This window comes from Aythya ferina (assembly GCF_964211825.1).
Source record: "Aythya ferina genome assembly, chromosome: 20".
NCBI lineage: Eukaryota > Metazoa > Chordata > Aves > Anseriformes > Anatidae > Aythya > Aythya ferina.
The window spans coordinates 11,695,766-11,722,132 of NC_140318.1; the positions used below are offsets into that span (position 1 = coordinate 11,695,766).

The window sequence follows — 26,367 nt, forward strand, 5'->3', positions numbered from 1 at the left end:
ATGAAGTGTGTTTGGGCTGGGGAGGACATTAAATCCCAGAAGAATTTATTGCACATGGAGGTGTTATATATGGAGTGGTAATTCGTGTCAAGAAAATGGTTGATATTAATAAAGAAGGGGGAGATTTGGGAATGTGGCCATGGGGGTTGGAAAACCCCGTGATTGAGATAACATTAGACTCTTAACGACGAGGCCATCAGGAATATAAAAGAGTTTAGAGGGAACAAAGAAGGGTGATTCAGGAGACCCCATGCAGTCTCCGGTTTCTTGTTCCCCAGCTGGTTCTCTTGTTCTCCAGCCCTTAAGGCATGGATGTTTCTGGGTGTTTGCTGTTGTTGTTACATTCAAAGTTGTTTGACCAACGAAAAGTTGTTTTGAAAAGAACTGCTGTGGAGAGAAGGGTATAAGAGGGGAGCCTGCCCTCAAGAAAGTAGAAGAAAAAAAAAAAAAAAAAGAAAAGAAAAGAAAAAGGCAGCACGATGAAGTTACATCAATAAAGAAGCAGGAAAAAGAAGTGAAGAGGAACAGGCTGGGAGAATGGAGACCAGGACGGGAACAGGCACTTTGATCGCCTCATGAAGATAGGTTCGGCCAAACCCAGCAAACCGCTCAGAGAAGCTTGTCGCTGGAAATAGGTGGCACTGGAGCTGGAGAGAAGCTCGAGCTGAGAGAAGCGGACCTGTGCACACAACTGCCTCTCGCTGGTAAGCAGTTGCGCATTATGGGGAATCATACGTCCTTAGGAACAAAGACTGTCCTGGTAACCTTACAGCTTATTCTCCTTATTAACAATTGGACAGTTTATGAGCCTGAAATATGGGACCAAACTGAGGTCAAGGTGTGGGACTCTGCAACTAAAAACGACAAGGTTGCAGTGGGATTGCTCGGCACCTGGCGAGCAGTCTCTGAGGCCTTGAAGAGCCATGTGGAGCCACAATCACAAACGTGTGGCTTGCCAGATAGTGAGGGAGCTGCAGGCTCCTTTACTGATCCGACTGCTAGGCCACGGGCCCCTCTGCTGCTACAGCCATCGAAGGCCTTTGCTGTTACGCCCCCTGTTGACCTGAACGTGCCTTTTGACCCAGGCCTCATTGGCCTTGAAAAGGAGATGGATATGCTTTTCTTCGATCTGGGAAGAACAGGATACATAAGGCCTGAAGACCGAGTTGCTTGACAACTTAAAGCGAGACATATTGTTCAAAAGGAATGGAACTTAAAGGATTATTTGTTACCTTTCTTGATTGTACATATGTATAGGCATACTCGGGTTAGTATGTAAAGCAATGTTCTGTATACATGTATTTAGAATGTTTGATGTTTGTGTGCGTGTTAGTGGAGCATAGACTCCCCGCACACCCAGTGCTGTTTACTTGCCTTTTATGCTTTTTATAGCTTTTATACCTTTTAGAAATATTTGTTTTATAAATATTCAGACCTCATTTATAACAGAGGGGCTCCTTCTTCACTTTGCTGTGGATTCAAAAACTGAGTGGGGAACATGGGCACGATGTGCGGGATGGAGAGCACAGGTTGGTGGGAACATGGGCACAATGTGAGCAAGGGCATGGCATGGGCATGGGATGACACAGCATGGGTGGGACAGCCTGGTACCGTGTGAGGCTGTACAGCCACATATGCACTGCTGTGCACATACTTGCAGCTGTGCTTGTGGTTGTGGCATGGATTTCGCTACTGGTGCCTGAACTCCTGAGCTTAGACCAGTGTTGTGAATGCAGGCACACTGGTGTCTGTGCTGCTATCTTCCCCAGGAAGCCTCTCATCTGCCTGTCTGTGAGTGGCTGGCTCGTTTGGGGGTGGGCTGCTCATGGGCTGTGCTTGAGTGGCTGTTGAGCTGCGGCTGTGGTATGGAGTGCTATTCACATGTTTGGGACAGGGAAGGCTGGCACCGGCACATGGTGGAAACAGGGAAACACACGTCCCAGCCCTGGAGCTGAGCTGGTAGGATGGAAAAGCTGCCTTGGCCTGCAGTTATTTATTACCCTGCAAACAGGGTTCTACCAGGAGCAGAGACAAGACCTAGGGCAGATCAGCGCCAAGGGCAGCATGGGCAGGGGGGCTCAGAGACCTGCAAGGAGGAGAGCCCATGTGCCCAAGATGAGCACCCGGCCACAGCATTTGGGGAGACACACCCCATGCATATACTGGTGACAGAGTGGTAGTAGCCACACTGTAGTGGGAACACAAACTCTTTGGGTTATTTCTGTCAGTGCCGCTCCTGCCCTTGCGCCCTAACAGCCCAATGGCTTTGCACATCTTCTTAACCAAATCAAGTTTTGCAATATTGTGAGTTTTCAGAGCTCTTCTGGTTACACAGGTCTCGGCTCCCACCAAAGCAGAGTGTTGCATTTCCAGCCCCACTGGCTGCAGAGGAAAGCTTGAGGATGGTAGTGTTGAAGGCTGCAGAGGAATAAAATTCCTAACCTAAAAGTATTATTTACAAAGGCTTTATATATTTATTTATTTATGGCTAATTTCATTATTTTAGTAGGTCCTTTTTTAAAGGAGATTTATGACTTTCTGTGAGTTGGCAATGGTGTAACAGCCTACTCATCAGAGGGAAATGTGAAAAATGCCTGGGCCAGAAACACCCCCTTAAGATTTAGGACAGAGAAGCAAAGTGAGGGCAGGCATTTCCAAGTGTTCTGGGCAGGGCTGCCCTGCCCTCAGCTCTGGTCAAAACCAGCCAAGTGCCTCCAGCCACCTGGCCACAGGGCCATGGCACTCTGCAGGCAGTGGTAGCCCCATGCTGCTAGGTGGCACAGCCACTCCTTCCCCCGTGTGTGGTTGGTGCCATCAAGATGTTGGGCTCATCGGCCTCTGCAGGATGAGCCCACAGCCTGATGTGGAGCAGAGGCTGCCCTCCTCTGCCCCAACAAGCCCCACAGCCATGGATGAGGAAGCATCTGCATCTGTGCAGGAGCACAGCACCAAGATGTCTCTCATAAGCCCAAACAATGTTCTTGCTAAGCCATCAACATTAAATATTTAACGATGAAATCATTATTCAGTTATTATCCTCATGGCCAGTCCAGCTGAGCTCTCTCTAAGCTGGTCTGGGTACATCTCTTGCTGGTGCTGGGAAGCTGGGGATGTGCTCATTGCTGAGCCAAAGCCGCGGTGCAGCTCCCCAGCCAGGTGTGGAGGGATGTCCAGACTGCCTCTGGGACCTGGTCTGCCCTGCAGAGTGTCTTAGCCTAAGGACTGATGGAGGTTTTGGAAGATATTAAGATCTATTTAAGGTTTTGGAAGCATCCCAAAGAAGTTGATGATTTCTGCATAGAAGAGATCATGCCAGAAGTACCAGGATGGGTCATTTCTGCATAGGTAACTTAGAAATGGTCTTTCCATTTGAACTGGTCCTAAATACAGAAGGAAAAATGAAAGCATGTTTAAAAAGCCCCGAGAGAACTCAAAACAATACAAAGTATTTTGACTTAGGACTAAATGAAATTTTGTTGAATGAGGCAATGTCTTTGGGGTTGGTTTGTTTAGTCAGTAATAGTAAAAAGCATATTTCTTTTCCAGTTTGACCAGCACCACATTCATTGCCAGCCACAGCCCAAATTCAGCCTCAGTCAGTGGGGATGGAAAAAGCAGTTGCAATCTGGGACCTGCTCTGTGCCGTTGTAGAAAGTAAGCACAGCACAAGCCTAAAGCCCTGCTTGTAACACAACTCACCCCCAGCTCCTCAGCCATCCCACATCTGCAGTACTCCTGGGGACAGAGCAGTAAGTTAAAAAAAAAAAAAAAAAAAAAAAAAGCTTTTTGCCATGTGGATGTGTGTAGTGGCATGAGGGTGAAAATCAGCCCATGCAGCTACTGTGTGGCCTTGGTACAGGGTGGCTGGGTTCTTGTTTCCCTTGGTCTCCTCCATGGCAGAATTGCTTGCATTTCTAAGCCATGACTTTACCCCTGATGCCAGCTGTCTGCCAGCATGGCAGAGCTGCAGTTTGGTGGTGCGGAAGGGCCCAGGGCTAAGATGGAACAGATCTGTGCCTGTTGTGAACCCCACCCTCAGGCCATGGCTGAGCAGCACCTCCCCTACCTGGGTAGGGCCTGGCAGGCACCAGCCTCTCCATTGCAGCTCTGTCCTCACTGGCAAGGAGCTGGCCAACGCCATGCCTGTGGATGTTTCTTAGGCTTGTGGACACCCCACAGTCCTCCTCCATGGGCAGGAGACCATCTTCAGCAGCCAAAAGAAACCAGAAGTACCTGCCTGCACGGACCTGGCTGAGGATGGGGAATCACTGGCTGCCCATGGCAGGGGACAGATGGTTTGTCTCAGCCCTTTGCAGGGGTGCACTGGAGGGCACACAGAGACACATGCCCAAGGAGGATCTGGGGCAGCAGGGCTCGCTGCTCCCAGCTCTGGCCCCTGAGCACACAGGAATCCTCACTGGCCCATCCTTCCCTCTCTGGGAGCATGGGACCAGGCTTTGGCAGGATGGGAAAGCTCCAGGGCAAGCTGCATCACTTCCAGGCCTCAGTTATTGCAAGGCAGTTTGGACCCAACATACTCCTCTGATGCCTTGAGGTACAGAGAGTGCACTGTACAAGATAGAAGAAAAAATGCTCAGCTGTTGAAATTGTGCAGGCACAAAGCAGCCCAGGCTTCCTGCTGTGCTGACACAGCTGGTCCACATGCCTAGTCTTTTACAGCTGGGGAAACTGAGGCAGGGCAGTCAAATGATGTAACCAAGTGTGTGAGTGCTGATCTCTACCTGGAACATGGCTGTAGCTTAGCACAGGCTCACTGCCAGAACTCCTACCTCTTCCAGTTCAGCTGCCTACCCCCTCCCAAAGCACAGCCCTGCTTGGCATGGCACCATCTCTTGCAAAGGGTGACCAGAACTGTCCCAATGGCAGGGGGTGGAGGAGAACTCATAGCCACCTGTGAGTGCCACTGGCACTGAACTGCCATACTTGGGGGAGGGGGCTGCAAGAAGATGCTTATAGGGTCTAGGGGCACTCACACAATGAGTGCCCTGGGGTGCTGCTTGGGAACCCAGCTTCTGGTCTGCCTGCACCTCAAGGCAGCAGCCAGCTCCAGACTGCTCCCCAACAGTTTGCTGCTCCAAGAGCGAAGCGAGCAAGCAGGGTGGCTATCCGCCACGGCAGCTGTGCTTTATGTAACGGGGAGAGCAAAGTCACAGTCCCCACGGCATACAGCTGCAGAGCAAAGCAGGAATTTTGGGAGCCCCACCTCCACCCCCTCCCCATTGTGCCAGGATTCCCTAGGGAGAGAGCATCTGGCTTCAATAATCTGTACCTTGGAAGAGGTTCAGTTGCACAAACAGCAGTGATCACACGTGCCAAGCTGGAGTCATACTGCAGGGAGACATCGGATCTGGCAAGATGCTGGAATGGAGCTGGAACTGCTGCGCTTGATCCCCTGGTGATGGGCAGCCGGCACAGCCAAGGCACCAGCATTCCCCCAGGAATGAGCTAGGATGTGGCAGCAGAGGTCCCAGCTCACCCACCATTACTCCTGCTCTCTATTACAATGATTTACACAAGCAGAGGTGAGGGCAGAGCTGGTCCATATCAACTGAGAGCCCACACTGTGACTATGGTCTCAGCCAGGGAGGAGGAAAGGGGAGCACTAAGCATACATGTGTCAATGCTGCTAATGCAGGAAGCAGTTGTACGTCTGCCAAAAGAAGAAAAGTGCTGGCAAGCTGGAGGCTGGGATTCAGGCCTGGCTGCATGGTAATAAGGCACAGAGGTGATTTGGGACAGGAGAAAGTACCTTGTAATGAGAGATCAAGGAGGTGAACAAGAGGTACTGGGTGCCAGGTCACAGGGCTGAGAAGTGCCAGGCACCAACCAGCCCCTGAGCTGAGGGAACAAACACAGGCAGTGGTAGCTGCATATGCCCTTTGCAGCCCAGGTCCCCTTCCTGGAGAGGACTGACTGCCCCAGGACCCAGGGTGCTCCCCAGGTCCTTAGGCTGTTGGTTCATCTCCCTGTGATTTGCAATGGAAAGAGCAGGACAGTGGGTGCAAAACAGGGGCAGTCTGACAGTGCACCTGTCAGTGTTGGAGCTGCTGAAAACTGCCCAGGGCAGCAAGGAATCCTGTTGGACAAAGAACAGTTCCTGTGTAGCAGGAAAGAAAAGCAAAAGCACAAAACGTACCGGCTGGGGGCCCAAGATGCGGCTGTTCCTGCTGGCATTAGGAATAATTGCTCTGCTGGGAGAGCAGCCCTTCTTTAAGGGGGGTAGCTGGGCACACAGCCCAGCCCTAAAGGGCGTGAGAAGGGCATGGAACTAGGCAGAAGAGAAAGAACCTACAAATAGACCTGGGCAGTTGAACCCTTCCCAAAGAGCATGGCTGAGGACACAGTAGATGAGATCAACGGATCCCCTGGGGCAGATTGGGGACCAGACAAGACTTCTTGGTTGGCCAGTGCCAAGCACACCCTGCCCACACCCCTCTGTGGACGGTCCTCTCCCGATGCCAGCTGCCCCTGTTCAGTTTCACCCTGGGGCCAGCAGCTCCTGAGCCTGTGATAATAAATGAAGACTTGAGTGGTGACTATATGGTGTTGCACCTTGCTTTTGACAACCTCACGTGTCAGGGGGTTGAGTTTAGGTGGTTTGGCTGGGCACAGACCAGACCTGCTGTGATGGTTCCTGCTGTGCTGCAACTGTGCACATGTTTCCAGATGTGATCATCACACCTGGATGTGCTTTCACAGATTTGTGCATACCCAGCGAGATCAGAGCCCAAAGAGAAGGGAAGACGTTCACCCACTTCACCAGCACCCTGCTAACAGCCCTAGACACAAACCCAGGTCTCACAGCCACTGGACCACCACTGAGCTGCTCGTGGCTAAGGGGATGGAAGGTGACATAGCCTAGGCACACAGGTGAGGGTCAGGCACAGGCCAGATCGCCCCCCCCCCCCAGGGACCCAGAAGCAGTGTAGCCAGGCCAGGTCTTGCAGCTCCAGGCCAGGGACTGTGACTCCCAGCCCTCAGGGAGTCTTGGCAGGGGGCTCCCAGATCCCAGAGCTTCCCTGCATGGAACGGGCCCAGAGCCAGCACTGCCCAGGCTGCGGAGAGGCTGTTCCCCTCCAGCTGGGCAGGTCCCAGAACAAGGGCAGTGGCAGAGCTGCCCTGGCTCCACACAGAGTGGCATTGAGGAGGAACAATGATCCTCTCTTTTCTTTGAAAGATGCCTGGGACTTCACATCCTAGGAAAGATATTAAACAGGGGAACTGAGGGTAATTATCACCCCCTCCTTGCCCTGTCTGGGAACTGTGGCTACCCTAATCACCACTTGAAAGAGGCTGCTGCAATGATTCTTCTCCCAGGCATAGGAGGCTTGGCGCAGGTCTTCCTTCCATGGCTCTGCTCCCATACTGGGAACGCAGAGGCTTGGGCAGCTCGCCTGCAGAGCACACTGCTGCAGGTTGGTTTCTGTAGCGTGCAGCAAGGGTCCCAGTTCTCCCCAGGTCATGGCTCTGTATAATGTCAAAGGAAGGTGCCTCCTGCCAGTGCAGGGCCCTGAGCTTCACCTGGCGCAGGTGCAGCCATCTTTGGTGCAAGGCAGAGGGATGTGCACCATGATGTACCCTGCCAGAGAGTTCCTCTCAGGCTCTCTGTGCAGGAAGACAACTGCAGAGCTGGCATCAGTCATTGTGGCCGTAGCTGTCCACAGTCATTGGAGGTGGTTATATTGGAGCATTGCTTGAGAAGGAATAATAACATTAAAGTCTGAGGGGGGTGCATGGGGATTTCATGATCCCATCCAACAGTAGCAAGGGAAGACTGGCAGCATCCCCAGCCCAAGAGCATAGGGATGCCCAGAGGAGAAGGGAAAGAGCATGGGAACCCAACCTGGAGCAGAGACCCACTGTACTCCTCATGCTCAGGTTGCAGTTGTGCAACCTCAGCTCACCCACAATCCCTTAGGACAGGACAGTCAGGAACTGCAAGGCTTGCAGCAACAAATGGACTGATTTAGTCAGAGAAACAGAAGGATAAACTAAGCAGTTCACCCCACTTTATTATTCCTAAAGACAGATTATGAAGAGAGACACTTTTCCTTCAGCCTCAGGCAAAACAGGGACTGGGTACCAGAGAAGACATCAAAGAGATGGCAGGCACCGATGCCCAGGGGATAACTAACACTATACTCCTACAGATACAGGACATGACTTGCCATGGCCTTGCTCTTTCTTCCTTTCCCCAACACTCTGCTGATCCCCACTCTGGCAGGGGGCAGTAGGCACAAAGGAAGAACTATGACCAAGTGCCCTGCAGTGAGCTTCAGGTCGAGATGAAGCTCAGAGAGGAGCTGGGTAGGACAGACAGCACTGAACTGGTAGAAACATCTTCCCAGGAGTGGGAGAGGAACTGGTTTGCACAGTTCCCAGCCCAACAGAGATAAACCTGTTAAAGCAGGGCAGGTCCAGAACCTTTTGCCCAGCTCAGTGCATTGTGCCAGTAGAGTCCAAGCACAAACAATGCTGAAGAGAAAGGTCCTGGAGCTACAAAGGACTAGGACTGTGATACATGGGAATTCCCATGGATCTCCTATGAATGTACCATAAGTACCAAGTACCAAGCCACAGCTCAAGCCTCATCATTGAGCTGGGTGGGAAGGAGGAGGTGTCCTGAGATACATCAGTCTAACATGACCACCACCCCAATAGAGCTGGAGAAGGATTCAGTTCACACCCAGGACGTCACCCCAGGTAGCTTGCATATACTACCAGGTCACCCAAAGCTCCCATTTCTCCACTTGGAGATGTACAAAGAAAGAGCCTAGCAGCTTCCTCTTCATCACCCACATTCAGTTTCAAGAAACCAAGTCCTAAAGCCCCAGTGTGAAATCAGGCTTCTGTTATTGTCCTTCTAAAGTCATCATGAAAAAATATGACTGCCCGGCTTATAAGCAAATGCTTACCAGGTTAAACAAAATAAAGTGACATAGAGGTATCTGCCTCAATCTGCAAACAGCCTGAAACAGCAGCTCAGAGGTACATGGTTACCTCATTTGGGTCTATGGCTCATTAACTATAGGAGCCTGCAGACATATAAACAGCAACTATGGCATCACTACATCAAACTGAAGAAAGAGATTGCCCTAGGAGGAGCACCAGCTCAGGCACTGCTCTAGCCCAGTCTGGTTCCACCAGCAGACAGCAGGGAGGAGCTAGGTATGCCCCATTACACATTTTCAATCTTGTCCCCTGACAGAGGGACAAGCAACAGACAGGGTACCTTTCAATGACCAGGCTTGCCTGGAAATGTTCAAGATGGAGTGTTCAAGATGCATCATCTTTTTCTAAGAGCAGCCAGAATTCAGCCTAAGTCAGGCCAAGAGTACAGCAGCTCTCCCCCCACCTCTCCCTGTGCACACAGCACAGGTAGCCTTTGTTTCCCCCAACACACTGGGGATCACGGGATGGGGGAGTAGTCACTGCAATCAGTTCTAGAAAAGGAGTAGCTTGCGAGCAGTGCTGCTGGCCAAGCACAGCAGGGAGGGTAGACTCCCCAGGCCTGCCCAAGCAGGGTTGGGGAAGTGCTGTCCCCAGCTTACTCCCACAGGGAGGCCATGGGCAGTTCTAGACCTCCACAACTCTTGAGAGCTCCACACCTGGAGCAATGAATGTAATGGTTTTAGGGCAAGAGTCCCAGCCCCACAACCCCCTCTGGGGAAGCTCAAGTATGGGGCCAGGAAGAGTACTGGGGGACAGGCACTAGATGAACGTGGAGTCCAGCTGGCTCGTTTCATGGTTGCTGCGGGCACGAGCCTCAAAGAGCTGCTTGATCAGAGCAGATTTCTCCTGCTCCAGCTGGGTGATGCGTTCACACTTGTCGGTCACCTCCTGCACAGGACAGAGGAGGAAAATGCTGATCAGAGCTCTGCTGTGCCTGAGGCATCTGTGAGCCGGGCTAGGCTCAGCTGTTCTAAGCCCCCCACAGCCCAAAAGCACCATTTGTATGTGCCAGGATGCAAATTCCTTTGGTGAGCGTGGCCTTAGCAGGGGTATCTTTGGTGTCTGCTTCCCAGAAGTACTGCTTGCAGACCCAAGATGCAGCATCTGCACCCTCTTGTGGCCTTTATTTGTCATGGTCTTTTCCCTTTGGCAGGGAAAATGAGGTCCATGTCCATGGTCCCTCACCTAGTAAATAGCTGGATACATGCCCCTCAACAGGAGGGGTACCCAGTTGCAGGACATGGAAGGGCTCCAGGTGTAGCCCATAGCCCTTCTCCAGGATGACCAAGGTTGGCCAGGTTGAAGGAACACTTTCTAACTGTCACATACTTTTTCCCCAAGGGCTCCCTCCCAGCCTTCTCTGTAAGTGTATCTCCTCTCCATCATCCCCGCTCACCTTGGTGAGAAGTCGGTTTTGCTCTTTCAGCATATTGATGGCTTGCTGGGAACCTGCTGAGGCTGGGGACACCACGGGGGCCGTGGGGGCCAGCCTGCTCAGCGTTGAGGAAGGGTTCCCTGGCTGTGGAGAAGATGAAGCGAAGGGCTGAGACATTGAGCTCTCTTCCTGGTGGCCCGCCCCAGCCTGTGTCCCAAGATAAAAGCTGTTTCTGTGACCCATGGGGAACTAATAGACTGGGAGCTGAGCAAAGTCCTACACAGGATTAAGACCCCACCAGTACAGTCAGCACAGGCCATCACAGGGTCTCCACCAAGGCTTTTCTAGACTAAAGTGGAATCATTCATGCCAGTGTGTCCTGCTCCTGCCAGGAGTCATGTGACCTGGCATCCAGGACAGCCAGTTCTAAGAGGACTGGTTGAGCACCTCAGCAGGATGCTTTCCTTGTTCACATGACAAGGTCTACACCTTTTTGGGGACCTCATTTATCCCTTCAAATACCTTGAGAATCCTCCATCCTAGCCCAGGACTAGCTGCACTATCTTCTTGGTTGTCTGCCATCCTTGTCTTGCCAACAGAGTCAAGTTGGCCCCTAGAGCCTGGGGAAGCTCTGACAGCTCCAATGACAGCCCAGCTGTCAGTGTGAGGGCAGAAAGGGCAGGCACCTAGCTCACACAAATGATGGCAAGCTGCTAACATCCTGCTCTCTCACCTTGCCCATGGCGGAGAGGAGGTCACCCAGGCAGCGGTTCACCTCCTGCAGCTTGGGAAGCAGGTGGCCCAGGTGGCTCTGGTTGCCATCAGGGAAGAAGTCCTGGAGGACGGGGCAGAAGAGTCCAGGCATTATTTTGGGGCCAGCTTCTAGGGAGTCATTCTGCCCTGCAGAGAGGACTTGGTGGCTGGCTGGCCTTCAGCCCCCTCCAAACACCTCCCAGAGCTGGGGCACCCACCTGCTTCCATGTCTCAGCTGGCCCTGCACCTTTGTAGAATGGAGCTTGCACAGGCCATGGGACATACCCATGTTAACAAGGCAAGACACCAGCCTCAAGCCTGGCATTATGGCACAGACAGCACAAGGGCTGAGGTTGTGGCTGCTCTGTCATGCTCTGATCCTGAACCTGCATGCAGCCTGGCAGGAGGTGAGGGGGGCGTACAAGCTGTGCCAAGGGCATGGGTGTCCACACAAGGGAAGACCCTTCCTGTGCTGCCCTAGGGCTCCCCCAGGTGGGCTGGCCCAAGGAAGAGCCCCGTGGCTGGCAGGTGGGCAGCAGAATGTCCCAGTTGGTGAGGAAGGGTCGGCCTCTCTGCATTGGGCAATTTTACCTGGGAAATCCACCATGGTGAGAGGCCAGGCCTGATCCCATTCAGGCAGCAACCCCACAGCTCCACACCAGGCACGTGGAGGGGCTTGCTCATACCCTCCTTACTTGCTGCCATGCTTCTCTTCTGCCAAGCGAGGGTTGGACCAGTATCCCCAGCCCCTCTGGGATCCTCAGTCAAACAGCGAGGGCACACGCAACAAGCAGAGGCAGCAGAGCCAGGCCACTACTGGGTACACCAAAACATCCCAGCCCAGTTCTCACATCCCACGGGCCCTCCCAGGCAGATGGGAATCCCCAGAAAAAGTCCTAGACTCACAGTACTGGTTTTGTTTTTTCCCAGGAGTCTCTGGCGTTCTTGCATGAAGTGGATGTGCTGGTGGTACCATTCACGGGCACGTTCAACCATCTCCAGACCCTGAAGCAAGAAATCTTTCTCCTGCTCCAGCTCCTTCATATACTTCAGCTGCAGGACAGTGCACAGATGTGTTATCCCCTCCTCATCCAGGTCCAAGTCAAATGTTCAGAGAACCACTGCCCCATTAGATCCCAAGTGAAGGCATCTACAGATCAACTTAATCCGAAGTTCAAGCAATTTCCTCTAGCCTAGTCTTGTCAAGCCCAAGGAGCTGGTTTCTTCATGAGACACAGAGGAATTTGGTTACCAGCAGCTGTGTCAGTTCTTTTCCCCATGAAAAGCTGCAGAGAATTTGGATGATAGCCACTGGCTGATCCTGATTTGGAGTAAGAATTCTCCAGTTTGGGAGAACAATTGCAGCAGCTGAAGGGCAGTCAGGTTGCCTCCATCCTCCTGTCTAGGGAACCCGGCCTGCTCCCCACCAGCTCTTAGTGAAGAAGCATGTTTCTCTGCTTTGTCATTTATCCAAGGATGAGCTAAGAACAGGGCCAGCACCCACTGTCTAAATCCTCTTGAGGTTGCAAGCTTCAATCAGTAGCACAAGTTCACCTGGCTTTCAGAGAGCAGCCAAGCTGTCTAGAGACCAGAACCCCAGACAAAATCTACAGTCCTGTTTACCCATCTCTCTGCTTTCTCCTTTGCTTTTCTGCCCAAGTCATCTTGGAGTTGAGCACAGCGTACCCTTCTGCTGACTGTGTCTGCTTAGTCTTTCAGGTTCAAGCTCAAGTCATATGGAGAGGGACATGATATATTCACATCTCTGGAGGGCTGCTAACAGAGCACCCAGGGCTTTTGCCCCCACCCCTTTGGGACAAGCAGAACAGGGCCCTGCCAGCCACAACCTGCTGCAGCACAGGCAGCTTGGGCCCTCCATCAACAGCAGACAGCAGCAGCACCTAGCTGCCTGTGCCCAGCTGACAAGGGGCCTCCCTGCTCTGCTGCCACCCTTCTCCCAAGGCCCCTTGGCTCTGCACCGCCATGAGGAAACCACGGAGGTGTCAAGAAGAGGAGGGTCTGTTCCCAGAAGAACAGAATGACCACAGAACAATTCATCAGCCTTCACTCTTCCCTGTCATAGAATCATAGAACATCCTGAGTTGGAAGGGACCCATAAGGATCATTGAGTCCAACTCCTGTCCCCTTCTCCAAGCAGGCGTGAGCCTGCTCCCCCAGTTCACAGCCCTCCTGAACCACCCTTGTGGCTGCTCCAAGGCAGAAAGGCCTTCCTCCATGTCGAGAGCACTGGGCTGGATTTCCCAGCACTCCCCAAAGCAAATGGCTGCCTGCCTTCTCTGCCGTGATGTTGCCTGACCTCCACAGCCTGTGGCACAGACTGAGCACCAGGAGAGTCTTCACTGTGGAGGGCAGACAGCTCTCCATCCACCATAAGCACTCTGATCACACAAGCAGGCAAGCCTAGAAACTGCTGGACACTCAGAAACCTCTTCGGCTGTTTTGGAGAACATCTGGACGGGAACAATTCAGCTCAGAAGTGACCCTAAACATTGACCGCCTCCAGCAAACAGGTGAGACTGTACCAACAGCTTCTTCAGGCTGCCAGCACTTCTCTGTCCCCACCTCCACTCCCTAAGTCTCACAATTGTCACATGCCAGCTACCCCTTATGCCAGGGCTGTTCCTGCTCCCTCTGCTTCTGGATGTGCTGTTTACAATAGAGCAGCCACTCACACACCAGTGCTCATATGGACAAACAGAGAGAAGGGGACGTACCCACACGAAGAACCACAGAGCCCTGGAACTACACAGAGTATTGCTGAGGGGCATGAAGAAGGTGCTGTATGTGGCAAGGACCCCCATCCAGTTCTGGCTGCAGCTTGTGACTGCCTATCCCAGCCTGGTCCCACTGGGCTTGCTGGTCAGCACGGGAACCGGAGGAAGAGGCAGCATCCCACAGAGCAGTGGGACATCAGCAGTTCCGTTAGGTGCAGGGACAGATGGAATCAATCTAGGGGCAGAGGACAGGATACAGCTAGGGGCAGAGAAGCTTCTCAGGCAGGAGAATGGGGAGGTGGAATGGGCACAGCACATCTTGGTTGGTCACTGCCTGTGATAGAAGGGGAGGGGAGAGTGCTTCTTCTCTGGGCTGCCTGCAAACAAAAGTGCTTGGCCTCTCACAGGTCTCATTCCAGCTATGCCAAGGACATGGGGAAATTGGATCAATCAATGGACTCATTGAAAATAAAACAACAACAAAACCCACCGAACATCTGAGGAGTCACCAGCTGTCATAAAGGGTCCTGGGGCTGCAGCACAGGCCCCACTCGTCTGCTTTGCTGAGGAGGATGAACAGGTCCTAGTGCGCCTATAGGACACACGATGGACAACAGTGTGTCCCCCCCCTCCTTGGTTTTAGGCAGATTAGCCTAATCACAGCTGTGTGCCTTGTCTTGCCAGATATCCTCCCTTCATCAGGGAGGAAGGGTAGCCAGGCAAGATCTCCACCCTGCATGCAGATTCAATCCTTGCTGGATTCAAACCTGTTCCAACTGTCTCTGCATACTCAGAAGTGGAATTGGTACCAAATACTTCTGCCCTGGTGCTTGGGAAGACTTCTCAACCCCCACAGGACAAGTTGAGGCATCCTATCTCTGGGAGGAGGAACATGTAAAGGCAGAGCAGCACTCAGATACACTAGAGATGGATGGATGGAAGAAAGGTAGAGCACCTGCATCCCACCTCCCACACAACTATGCACCATGCGGAAACAAAGGCAATGGCAACACTAAAAAGCAACAGCACTTGTGGCAGTGCTGGGAACAAACACCAGCCTTCAGGGAGACACCCTGGGCACCATCCCCTTCCTCATCAGCACCAGGCAGGACTTCACACTCACGGCAGTGATGACACCTCTGCTGCACTCCACCTTGGAGCCATGTGCACATGTGAGAACCCTGCTAAGGGAGGAAGGGGGCATACCCTGTCAAAGCAGCAATGTCCAACCACCAGAAACCTGAGGACCAGAGGGACCCCTAATCCCAGGCAAACACATCCACATTTATTGCTCCATGTCAGCACCTCTCAGCAGAGACCCCCTCGGTCTGAAAGAGAAAGACCCAGCCCCTTGCATTGCTGTAAGCCCAACAAATCTTTTCCCATGCGTACATAAACTGCACCCTCCCCAGACTGGCCAGGCTGGGAATCAGAGCATGTTATGTTGCCCAAGGCCAGTGCAATGCTGTAATCAATGCTCCACAAGGACACTAATGCAGCCTGCTGGCCCTGCTCAGATCAGGAAGCCGGTGACACCAGGGTGCCAAAAGTGGAGTTGCAGATGTGAGAGTCATGGCCTGGCCTGCAGCCCTCATGCCACGAGACAAAGCAAGGAAGACCAGATGATCACTCATCCTGCAGGCAAGGTCTTGGCTTGAGCTTGTGGGCAACATGCCCAGGCAGCTTCGCTATTCCACTTGGGAGCAGTGCAGATCCCTTGGTTTGGGCAAGCTGATCCAAACCTCTCCATTCAGGGACAGAGAGGGGAGCAGATCCCTTGATACTGGGCTTCCCAGGCAAATTCAGTTTAGATTTCTCTGCATTAATGGCAAAAATCTCTTGGGAGCCACAAGGATCAGCATGCTTGAGACTTGACCTACAAAGAACAGCTAGCAGAGGACACAGCACTGAGGCTCTGCACAAGGCATGCTTGAAAAGCCCAGAGACCAATCTTCTCAGATGACTGCAGCACTGGGGCCTTCTCCTGTACCATAAGGTAAATTGTTGCCTTTCTCTACCCAAGTTTTTGCCCATGAAGACAGTGTTTGACTGCACAGATGCCAACTCCATAGTCTGACATTGCTCCATGGGACACAGGGGAAACCATAACTTCTCTTTCTCTTGCACATTTCAGGACAGAAAACGCCTTGGAAGTAACTGCAAGACCACAATGTACATCAATACAGCTTTATAACAGAAATCCTGCAGGGGCAGGCCCCTTGACTGCAGCCCAGGACAAGGCTGTTTTCTTACCATGCTAAAATCCACACCGTTGGCTATAGTGTGTCTCCGGTGTTCTGCATGTAACCTCTGATGTCTCCGAACGTCCCCAGTGCCTCCATGGCCACCATCTCCCTGGGACTGCCCAGCAGACTTAACATCAATACCTGTAACAGATGAAAGCATGAGGGCATCAGCTGCTTGCAACAAAACCTCCCCATGGCCCCTCTGTGGGGCAGTCTGTGGGGTAGCCCTGCAAGCAGGCAGCAGCTGAGGAAGCACTGCACATAGCACCTGCTCACATCTTTGTGCAGGCAAGCAACAGCTTACTTTGTTATGCCAGGCCGGCAACAGACTTTGGTAATCATCTTCTGTAAAAAGCAGGCAACTTCTAGGCAATGCTGCTTCAGTTCCAGCACAATTAAACCATTAGTGGTACTGCCAACTCCAGTTTTCAGTCCAGTCTTCACGGGATCCCTGACTTCTGCTCAGGAAGCACAGGCCCTGCCATGCACTCACCTCCTCCTGAAGGCAGCTCCCGTTTGGTGACGGGCTCACACAGTTGCTCCCATTTGTACAAACAGTGGCAACCCAGCAGCATCAGAGAGAGTCAGGGATCAGCTCCTTCTCCAGTCATTTGTGGCAGCTCTCACAAGGGGCTTTCTTTGGAGGGGGCAGCCACTTAGAGCAGCTCTGGAGATGGTCATGGAGATCAGACCAACACATTTCAGAACAAATACACTTTCCTTCCCCACCCAGATATGTGCTTGGTGCTAAAGGGGGTGATGCATACCAGAAGCTGCATGCCTTTGGTCTAAACATACAACAATCTGGCTATAGGGTTACCAAATTTTTATCAAAATCCTAACATCCTATTTAGCGAAAGGCTGATGTACTACATACAAATTATGCTGGTCCAAATCCACACATAACCTATTTTTGCAGATTAAATTCACACTGGCAGGTTTCAGGCTGGATCAGATGTCTCCTGCCCATGCTATATGCTTGTACACTAAAGCAGGTACTGGCTAAGCACCTTCTGAAATCAGCACAAGCCCTGTACTCCATGCCCTGGCTAACTTGCCAGAAAGACAGCCCTGCAGCCATGTCCCAGGCAGCTCAGCTCCATGTTTCTGGATGAGTTTAGAGCACCGCCCTGCTGCTGTGAACTGTGGTACCAGGGCACCAAGGTTGCTGTCACCACCCCTTCCAGACATGCCCAGGCAGCAAGCCTGCTGCACTCCCTCCTTGCTCCAGTCCCCTGCCGAGTCCCCAGCAGACCCTACCGTGTGCTCACCCTCCTCATTCTTGCTGCTCACCATGCTCTCTGATCACAGCTTTTTGCTTTCCCTGCTTTACCAAAAAAGAACCAGAAAATAGCAGCAGGGAAGTAGGCAAATGAAAGCAGGCAGCGAGGCAGCTGTGGAGAACATCTCCATGGGACTGCTGCCCATGTATCTCCCAGGCACTCCCACCCATCACCACATCCTTCTATGGGCTGGGCACATGCTGGCTCCCAGGCACCTGAGCAAACTTCCACAGGTCTAGCATGTTCTCCAGTGCAGATGGGCATGAAGGACTGGGAGTGCTGAGGCAGGATGCATGGTGCTGCACAGCCAGGCATACCACCTAGCTGCTGCACAAGCCTCCTCAGCAGAGCACACAGATGGGAAGGAAGAGGAATATAGGGCAGGAGAAGTGAGTGGAGACAGAAGTCACCCTGCATCTCAAAGACAAGCTCGATTCACAGGAGGGAGCTGGAAGGCAGTGAGGTCAGGGAGAATCACACCACACTGCGGGTGTCTGTGGTGCCACATATCTATTAGTTCAGCAACAGGAGTTAGACTTGCACTCATAGCAGGCAATGCTCCAACAGTGGCATGCTATGCAGTAACCTCGCTCAGCCTGTCACTTTGTGTCACTGAGAAGAGGGGCCATGATGGTATGGGAAAAATCCACCTGCTGGTTTATCACAGTGTCCCACTTGTCTTATCAGCAAGTGCTCCAGCAGAGACAGGTCTCTGACATCTTACTAAGCACAAAGTCTTGATATTGCTCATTTATCTGTTTTGCCAACTGTCTTTAGTTTCATACAACCATATCATACACCCTGTGAGGGACAGCTAAAACAGCAAGACTGGCGCAGCTATGCACATGTTCTCCTAGCAGACCTATAACACATCCTGATGGGGAAGCAGAAGAATAGTCCCAAAACTGAGAGTAGCTTTGATAAGCAGAATCCCAAAGCAAAACCAGGAGCACCTCTGGGAAGAGCTGCAGGGTAGAAACAACATGTTAAAACAGTTTTTGCTGCTGTTACCCAGAAGTGCTAGTATTGGGTCTGTGTTGCATGATAAAAGTGGAGCCCACAGGCTGATCTGAGCTGAAACTTTGATAAGAACGTGTTCACCAGTCAAACCAATGAGCTCTGTGCACCTGAGCTAACAACATAGTGACTAAAACAGGACCTCTGGTTATGAGTAGGGATCAGACTTTCTAGGGAGCAGGAGAGGTCCTGCCTCCTCCCTCCCAGGCTGGTAGAGCCAGGCCACCCTAGCCACAAAGGCTGCGCTGGTAGGAGGCAGTGCCCATAGACACTGCAGACCCCTTGGGCAAGGCACTAACCACCCCATATCATAATTCCTTGGCTCTCAGCAGGGATGAAAGCTTTTCCATAGGGAACCACTAGGGTAAAGACCCCTAATGCTGAGACACCTGCTGCAGCAGGCAACCTAAGAACCAGCAGCAAGGAGCTGTCATGGTGCCTTCTGTGCACAGTGACATCTCCAACATCAGCCTCACCATCCTCGGCGGCAGTTTGCACAGCAGTGCGTGTGGGCAGGGCGTGCTCAGGCAGGGCAGAGCATTCCCCCCCGCCCACAAGAACAACTCATCTAACGGCTGTTTACCACTAGCTAGGCTGCAGTGGTCTACACTAGGCAGAGAGCTCTCTCTAGAAAGTCTGCAACCACCCTGACTGACTGCCTGCTCAAAAATGCAGCAGTTCAGATCTCTGGATGCAGGGATTGCCTGAGCCTGTTGCTGCCCTCTGAGGGAGGCAGAGATACTGTGCATGTAAGGTGTGAGCAGGTGGATGACCTGGTCTGCCTGATGGCAGAGCTCAAGGAGGAGGTGGAAAGGTTGAGGGCCACCAGGGAGTGTGAGAGGGAGACAGACTGGTGGGGCAACTCCCTGCAGGGCCTGAAGGACAGGTACTGGGGTGGGACACCCCAAATGGGGGTGGACCCCCTGCCCTGTCGCAGTCGGGCAGAGGGAGGGGACCTGGGAGTTGAGGAGGAATGGAAACAGGTCCCTGCTCAACCTCGCATGCAGTGCCCCCCTCCTACCGGCCCCACCTTCCCAGGTGCCCTTACGCAACAGGTTTGAGGCCCCTGAGCTTGAGAGATGGGTGGGTGAGGATGAGGTAGAAAGTGTACCCAGGAGGATGCCTAGGGCGAGGAAATTGACTCCATGCCTCAAAACTGCCTCCACCAAGAAAGACAGAAGGGTAGTTGTTGTAGGCGACTCCCTTTTCAGGCAGGAACAGGATGAGGTTGAGGGTCTGGACAGTAGTACGAACCCGGGAAGCAACCCTGCAAAGCGTGTCAAGATTGGGGGAAGTACTGAGCATAGGGATTGGGGCTGGGCAGAGAACTGCATCACAACCCATGCCACAAAAATAGCATGTAGAGTCTTAGTGATCGGAAACTCCTTGCTGAGAGGCACTGAGGCTGCTATTTGTAGCCCAGATAACCTATCCAGAGAGGTGTGCTGTCTTCCTGGGGTACGTGTCAGAGACGTTAGGAAGGTCCTGCCACAGCTCATTAAACCGGAGGATTACTATCCTCTTGTTGTCATTCAGGTAGGATCCCAGGAAGCTGCAACTATAAAAATATTAAAAAGGATTTTGCAACCCTGGGAAGATTGTTGAAGGGATCAGAGGTGCAGGTAGTGTTCTCCTCTGTCCTCCCTTTGGGTGACCGGGACCCAGAAAGAAGGAGGTGAATGACTGGCTGAGGGGGTGGTGTCTGGACTAAGGATTTGGGTATTTCGATCTTGGGCAGCCCTTTGAGAAGCCAGGTATGTGGGCTGCTGACCGAATTCAACTTGACAAGTAGGGCTCAAGTGTGTTGGGGAGCAAGCTCTCAGAGCTGATTACCAGGCCTTTAAACTAGGTTTGACGAGGGAAGGGAGGGGAACTAGAAGTGACAGAGCACACAAATCCATGGGTCCTGATGGAATGCATCCACGTGTGCTAAGGGAGTTGGCAGAGGTGATTGTTGAACCACTCTCTATCATCTTTGAAAGGTCCTGGAGAACAGGAGAGGTGCCTGAAGACTGGAGGATAGCCAACGTCACTCCGGTCTTCAAGAAGGGCAAGGAGGATCCGGGAAACTACAGGCCAGTCAGTCTCACCTCTGTCCCTGGAAAGGTGTTGGAACAGCTTGTTCTGGATGCCATCTCCAAGCAACTGTAAGAGAAGGAAGGTTATGAGGAGTAGTCAGCATGGATTCACCAAGGGGAAGTTGTCCTCGACCAACCTCGTTGCCTTCTATGATGGCATCACCAGCTGAGTAGGTGGGGGGAGAGCAGTGGATGTCATCTACCTTGACTTTAGCAAGGCTTTTGATACTGTCTCCCATGACATCCTGCTAGCAAAGCTGCAGAAGTGTGGGATAGAGGAGTGGACAGTAAGGTGGGTTGAGAACTGGCTGACTGGCTGAGCTCAGAGGGTGATGATTGGTGGCGCAGAGTCCAGCTGGAGACCTGTGCGAAGCGGTGTTCCCCAGGAGTTGGTGCTGGGTCTGGTCTTGTTCAACATCTTCATTGATGACCTTGATGAGGGAATAATGTCCACCCTCAGCAAGTACGCTGACGATACAAAGCTGGGAGGAGTAGCTGACACACCAGAAGGCTGTGCTGCCATTCAGCAAGACCTGGACAGCCTGAAGAGCTGGGCAGGAAGAAACCAAATGAAGTTTACCAAGAGCAAGTGTAGAGTCCTTCACCTGGGAAGGAACAACCGCATGGATCAGTAGGGGCTGGGGAGATGACCTGCTGGAGAGGAGCTCTGAGGAGAAGGAGCTGGGGATCCTGGTGGATGACAGGTTGACCATGAGCCAGCAGTGTGCCCTCATGGCCAAGAAGGCCAAGGGGATCCTGGCATGCATTAAAGGGAGCGTGGCCAGCAGGTCAAGGGAGAAAATCCTCCCCCTCTACTCTGCCCTGGTCAGGCCTCACCTGGAGTACTGTGTCCAGTTCTGGGCTCCCCGGTACAAAAAAGACAGAAAAAATACAGGGACCTCCTGGAAAGAGTCCAGCAGAGGGCCACAAAGGTAATAGGGGGGCTGGAACATCTTCCCTATGAGGAAAGGCTGAGAGACCTGGGTCTGCTCAGCCTTGAGAAAAGAAGACTGAGAGGGGATCTCATCAGTGTGTATAAATACCTGAGGCGCGGGAGACAGAGGGATTTGGCCAACCTCTTTTCAGCGGTTTGTGGGGACAGGACAAGGGGTAATGGCCACAAGATACAGCACAGGAAGTTCCGCACCAACATGTGAAAGAACTTCACGGTGAGGGTGACGGAGCACTGGAACAGGCTGCCCAGGGAGGTTGTGGAGTCTCCTTCCCTGGAGATATTCAAGGCCCGTCTGGATGCCTACCTGGGCAGGCTGCTCTAAGGAACCTGCTTTGGCAGGGGGGTTGGACCCAGTGATCTTCCGAGGTCCTTTCCAACCCCTTCAATTCTGTGATTCTGTGATCCTCGTGCCAGGCATATCAGTGGGCTCCTGGACACTGTGGCTGGCAACGAAGCAACTGCTTATGATGTGCAGGCTGCTCCAGCATTGCCTGGCTGACACTAACTTCTGAGAACCTTGAAGACGACTTTGAGCAGGAATGTCTTCAGAAGCCCATGCTACCATGTCTCTGCCCATGCTAACAGAAATCAGTGATGAAGGTGGAACAGGGACTTGAATTGCTGTCCCACTAGCTCACTGCACCACCTGAAAGTGCCAGGAAGATCACCTAGCCCTCAGCCTCTGCCATCTTGCCATAATTCATACTCAAATTACCTCTGTCACATGCGGATCCACCCTGGGCCAGGAAGTAGAGATTGGGTAGCATCCTGTCAGTACCTCCTTTCCTCAGGAACACAAGACAGGGAGAGCGCCATCAAACACTTTGATGATTACAAGTACTGATACATCATCTCCCCACTCTCAGCTAGAGTTCTTACAAAAGGTACATCATATGACTGGAGGCTGAGAATAACCTTAAGCCCAAATGATGTAATCTAATTGAGACAGGCCTTACTGGACCCACATTTCTCCTCAGTGAGAAAAGAGCCAAGTCTTGCCTCATTGATGCTTGAATCTTTCACATCCCTTTGAAGGGAACATGCACCAGTACAATCACATGCTTAGGAAAGCCCTCTGCAGAGGGTATCACTGAGCAGGTGTGCAGGATCCAGAGTTAAAAGACATACGGTAACTGAGTTATAACTTTCACTAAGTTGCTGAATTAGTCTAAAATTCAAGCCTGTTGCCAGAATATAGCCCTGCTTTTGGGGAAGCTGGCAGCAAGGGCTGAGGCACTAAACTTGCCTGCAGGCTCAGGACATCAGTATACCATACCATAATAGAAAGATCCTCAGCAACCAGAAAATTATATTCTGCAGTAGTCATCTGCTCAGTCCCATCTAGTAGAGAGCTTTCAATTTGATGATTATTTATCAAGCAGGATTTTTTTTTTCATTTTTTTTCTGGATTTACATTCTTGATGATAAAACAACTTTAATAACAGTCCACTAAGTAAGTTCTAGTGATTAGTCTGGAGGCAAAATGAGAAGCAGACAATCTCTGCAATGTTTAAAAGGAAAGGGTGGGGAACAGAAGGCAAACTAGCTCAGACAACTTTCCCAAGGTAAAGGAAGTCGTCCTGCTCTCCTGCCTTTGTCAGCCCAAAATTCTCACCAGCCCATCAAACTGAATGATCATGCCAAAGAACACATATAAGCACACAAAAGTATAAAAATAATGTATTTTACACCCATTCAGTTGGCTGAATCACCTCACTCCATGAACTTCCCAGTCACTGCATCTAAGACAAGCAAAGGATGGAGAACGCTGGGATGGGGGTCAGAGCCATGTTTCCCGCAGCAGTAGGTGGATGCCCCACTTTAGGTGCAATGCCAGACTGCAACCCTAGGACAAAGCCATGTGAGACAGCACAAAGCCCTCTAATAGCTCACTGGCCCAGGATCAGGGGAACCCTGGCAGATCCAGCACAGGGACCCCAGGTCCTGAGGAAGGGACACAGCCAGCAGCAACCTGCTGCTGGGCTCTGCAGCCAAAGCTCTGCCAGCGGCTGCGGGGCATTCCCTGTCCCGACCGCCTGGACAGTGAGTGCTTGGGGACACTGAAGCACATCTCCCTACTGCTGCTTTCCCATTCATTTATTGCTGTAAATTGTGCCATGTAATTAACAACACAGTTGAATCAGATTTCACTCTTTTTCACTATTCAAAATGTGCCTGAAATCATGGAGCAACCCCTTCTGATAATGCACACTCACAGCATTAACTCTGACTACACAGCTGCAGCTGGTACTCAAGCAAAGCTGCTTGGCTCTCAGGAGTTTGCTTCCCCATCCCAATACCCAGCAACTCTCAGAGATGATCAGCTTCATGATCCACCCCACAAGGAAGGTCACCTACAGACTTTGTGCCAGAGGACAACTACGGACATGTTACTGTAAAGCCCTTAATTCTTCTTGTCACCACTATAAAGAGACAAGCGCCCACACGAGGAGAAATGTAAAGGGAAGAACAAGCCCGAGACAGAGCAGGATTTGCAAACTGTGCGTTCTCCATTCCGGTTTATCTAGAACTTGAATCAAAGCCCACTGAAGACAAAATAAAAAATAAATATCAGCGACTTCTCTGAGTTCTGCATCTGGCCTGGGGGAAGAATTTACTGTTGTTTTAAATGAAAAAGAAAGAACAGGTCTGTGCTGCCTGAGAACCAGACCTAGCCATGGGTGTGGATCCCAGCCTGCCCTGCCTAACTCGACTCTCCGGCAACGGTGCCGCTGGATCACTCGCAACGCTGCCAGCTCTGCTGCGATGCCCGTACACGGCCAGACACCTTCAGCACGCAGAGCGGGCCCGTTCCGGCCTGGTGAAGGGACCCGCACCCGCCGTCTCCCATCGAGCCGCAGCCGGCCCGGGGATGCCGGGGCGCCTCTCACCTCGCGCCCGGGGCTGGCTCGGCTCCGGCTCCCGGTGTCCCGCGTTCTGTCCCCGCCGCTCCTCGGCGCCGCAGGGGCTCGGCAGCTTCTCCAGGCTCCGCGAGGCGCTGACGGCGGTGCCGCGGCCCCTCTCCCTCTCCCTCTCCCTCTCCTTCTCCTTCTCCGCCGCCCGCGGCTCGCCGCCGCCGCGCCCCGGGGCTCGTCCCTTCACCGGGGGCCCACCGTCGGCGCCGGGCAGCGCGGCGCGCAGCCCCAGGACGAAGCGCTCGAAGGTGAGGTACCCGCTGGCCGGCGCCGCCCGCCGCAGCCCCTCCAGCACACCGGCGGGCAGCTCGCGAGCCTCCGCCCCCTGCCAGCGGGACTCGATCTCCCGGAGGTGCACGTACCCCCGCCGCCGGTCGTCCAGGATGTCGAACAGGGTGCGCAGGCTCTGCAGGAAGGCCCTGGGCAGCCCCTCGGTGCCGGCGGGGGGCGGCCCGCCGGGGGGCGGCCGGGCCCCGCGCTCCGGAGCCATCGCCGCCGCCGCCGCCCCGAGGGCACCTCGCCGCCCAGCCGCGCTGGGCTACCGGCCCCGCCCCGGCCCCGCGCTCCCATTGGCTGGCGGCGGGCAGCCCCGAGCTCCCATTGGCTGGCGGTGGGCAGCCCCGCGGGCCCATTGGCTGCGGGCGTGGCCGCTGGTTTGAGTTGCGGCGCGGCGCGAGCCGCCCCCTCCCCGCTCGCCCGTGTCCCGGGGGGCTCTGCTGCCCCCGCCCCCCCCGCCCTCTTCCCCCCCCCGCTTGGGGAGCGGCCCCCGCCGGACCCCTCCGCGCAGCGAGCGGCCTCGCTCGCCGCCGAGCCCGCAGGGCTCATCCCGGCCGCTCGGGATCCCGCCGGCTCCGGCCGGGACCGCAGCCGGTCGCGGGGACGGGAAGGCGCCTCCCGCCGGCAGCCGCAGGGCGCGGGGTGCCGCCTGTAACGGCCTGGTGACCTTTGGCCGCAGCTGTTTCCCAGCAGGGGGGAGGTCCGCGAAAAGCCAGGCTGGTGCTGGTGCTTCGTCAGGCGCAAATCCTGTTTGCTCACAGCACTGCCTCACCTGCTGTTTCTCCGGTCGTAAATCTGCTTACTTGCCAGCAGAACTAGGAGTCTGCTACCTGTGCTCGAACTCAACAGCTTTTTCCGCTTCTTACAGTGACAAACTTCAGATGCTGGACAGGATGGCCAAATCACTGAGATGGACTTTGCACCTTTCCCAAATTTTGTTGCACACGTTTTTCAACAGGTACAGAGCCTGGGATGTAAGAGCCTTAGTAAGGTAGGTGGGGGAACATTTTTTCCTGGGAGTCTTCTTCACCGCCCTGAAAGCCCTGCCTCTTCTGCACCAAAGGCACCATAACCTTGTAAAGGGAAGCATGTACTTTTTGAAGCAGAGATACCTGAAGACCTAGCATTTCTAACATCTCTAGAGCAAATCTGGTTAGTGAACAGGATCAAAAAGTCCAAACTGTGACATGACTCTCACTATTGCAAAGAAATGTCCCCTAAATTCCAACCTGAACCCCTCTTGGTGCAACTTGAGGCCATTCCCTCTAGTCCTATCACTGGTTACCTGTGAGAAGAGGCAAACCCCCAGCTCCCCACACCTCCCTTTCAGGTAGTTGTAGAGAGCAATAAGGTCTCCCTTGAGCCTCCTCTTCTCCAGACTAAACAGCTCTAGTTCTCTAAGCTGCTACTTGTGTCCTGGACTTGTGTTGCAGGCCCTTCACCAGCTTTGTAACCCTTCTCTGGACACACTCCAGGGTCTCGATGGCCTTCTTGTCATGAGGGGCCCAAAACTGAACACAGTACTTGAGGTGCAGCCTCACCAGAGTGGAATGCAAGGGGATGATCACCTCCCTGGTCCTGCTGGCTGCGCTGTTCCTGATACAAGCCAGGATGCTCTTGTGGCCTTCTTGGCCACCTGGGCATGCTGCCGGCTCATGGTCAGGCAAGCATCAATCATCACCCCCAGATCCTTTTTCTCTGCACAGCTTTCCAGTCACTTTCCCCCAAGCCTGTAGTGCTGCATGGGGTTGTTGTGGCCAA

The 26,367-nt window shown here is 53.1% G+C and overlaps 1 protein-coding gene and 1 long non-coding RNA gene across 2 annotated transcripts in view; both read right to left on the reverse strand.

The window, feature by feature from the left end:
• Nucleotides 1–462: 462 nt before the first annotated feature.
• The window catches only part of LOC311421990, a 130,929-nt gene continuing 105,024 nt past the window's right edge, over nt 463–26,367 (reverse strand). The window contains exon 2 of the long non-coding RNA XR_014685122.1: nt 463–891. This is a non-coding gene — a long non-coding RNA (uncharacterized lncRNA). The remainder of the gene's footprint in view (nt 892–26,367) is intronic.
• On the reverse strand, nt 8,889–24,977 carry SAPCD2 (suppressor APC domain containing 2). Its single transcript, XM_084494580.1, is given in 7 exon segments — nt 8,889–9,861; nt 10,370–10,492; nt 11,082–11,183; nt 12,008–12,154; nt 16,090–16,223; nt 24,307–24,847; nt 24,849–24,977. Coding segments are annotated over 7 exon segments (1,290 nt in total). The 5' UTR covers nt 24,963–24,977; the 3' UTR covers nt 8,889–9,732.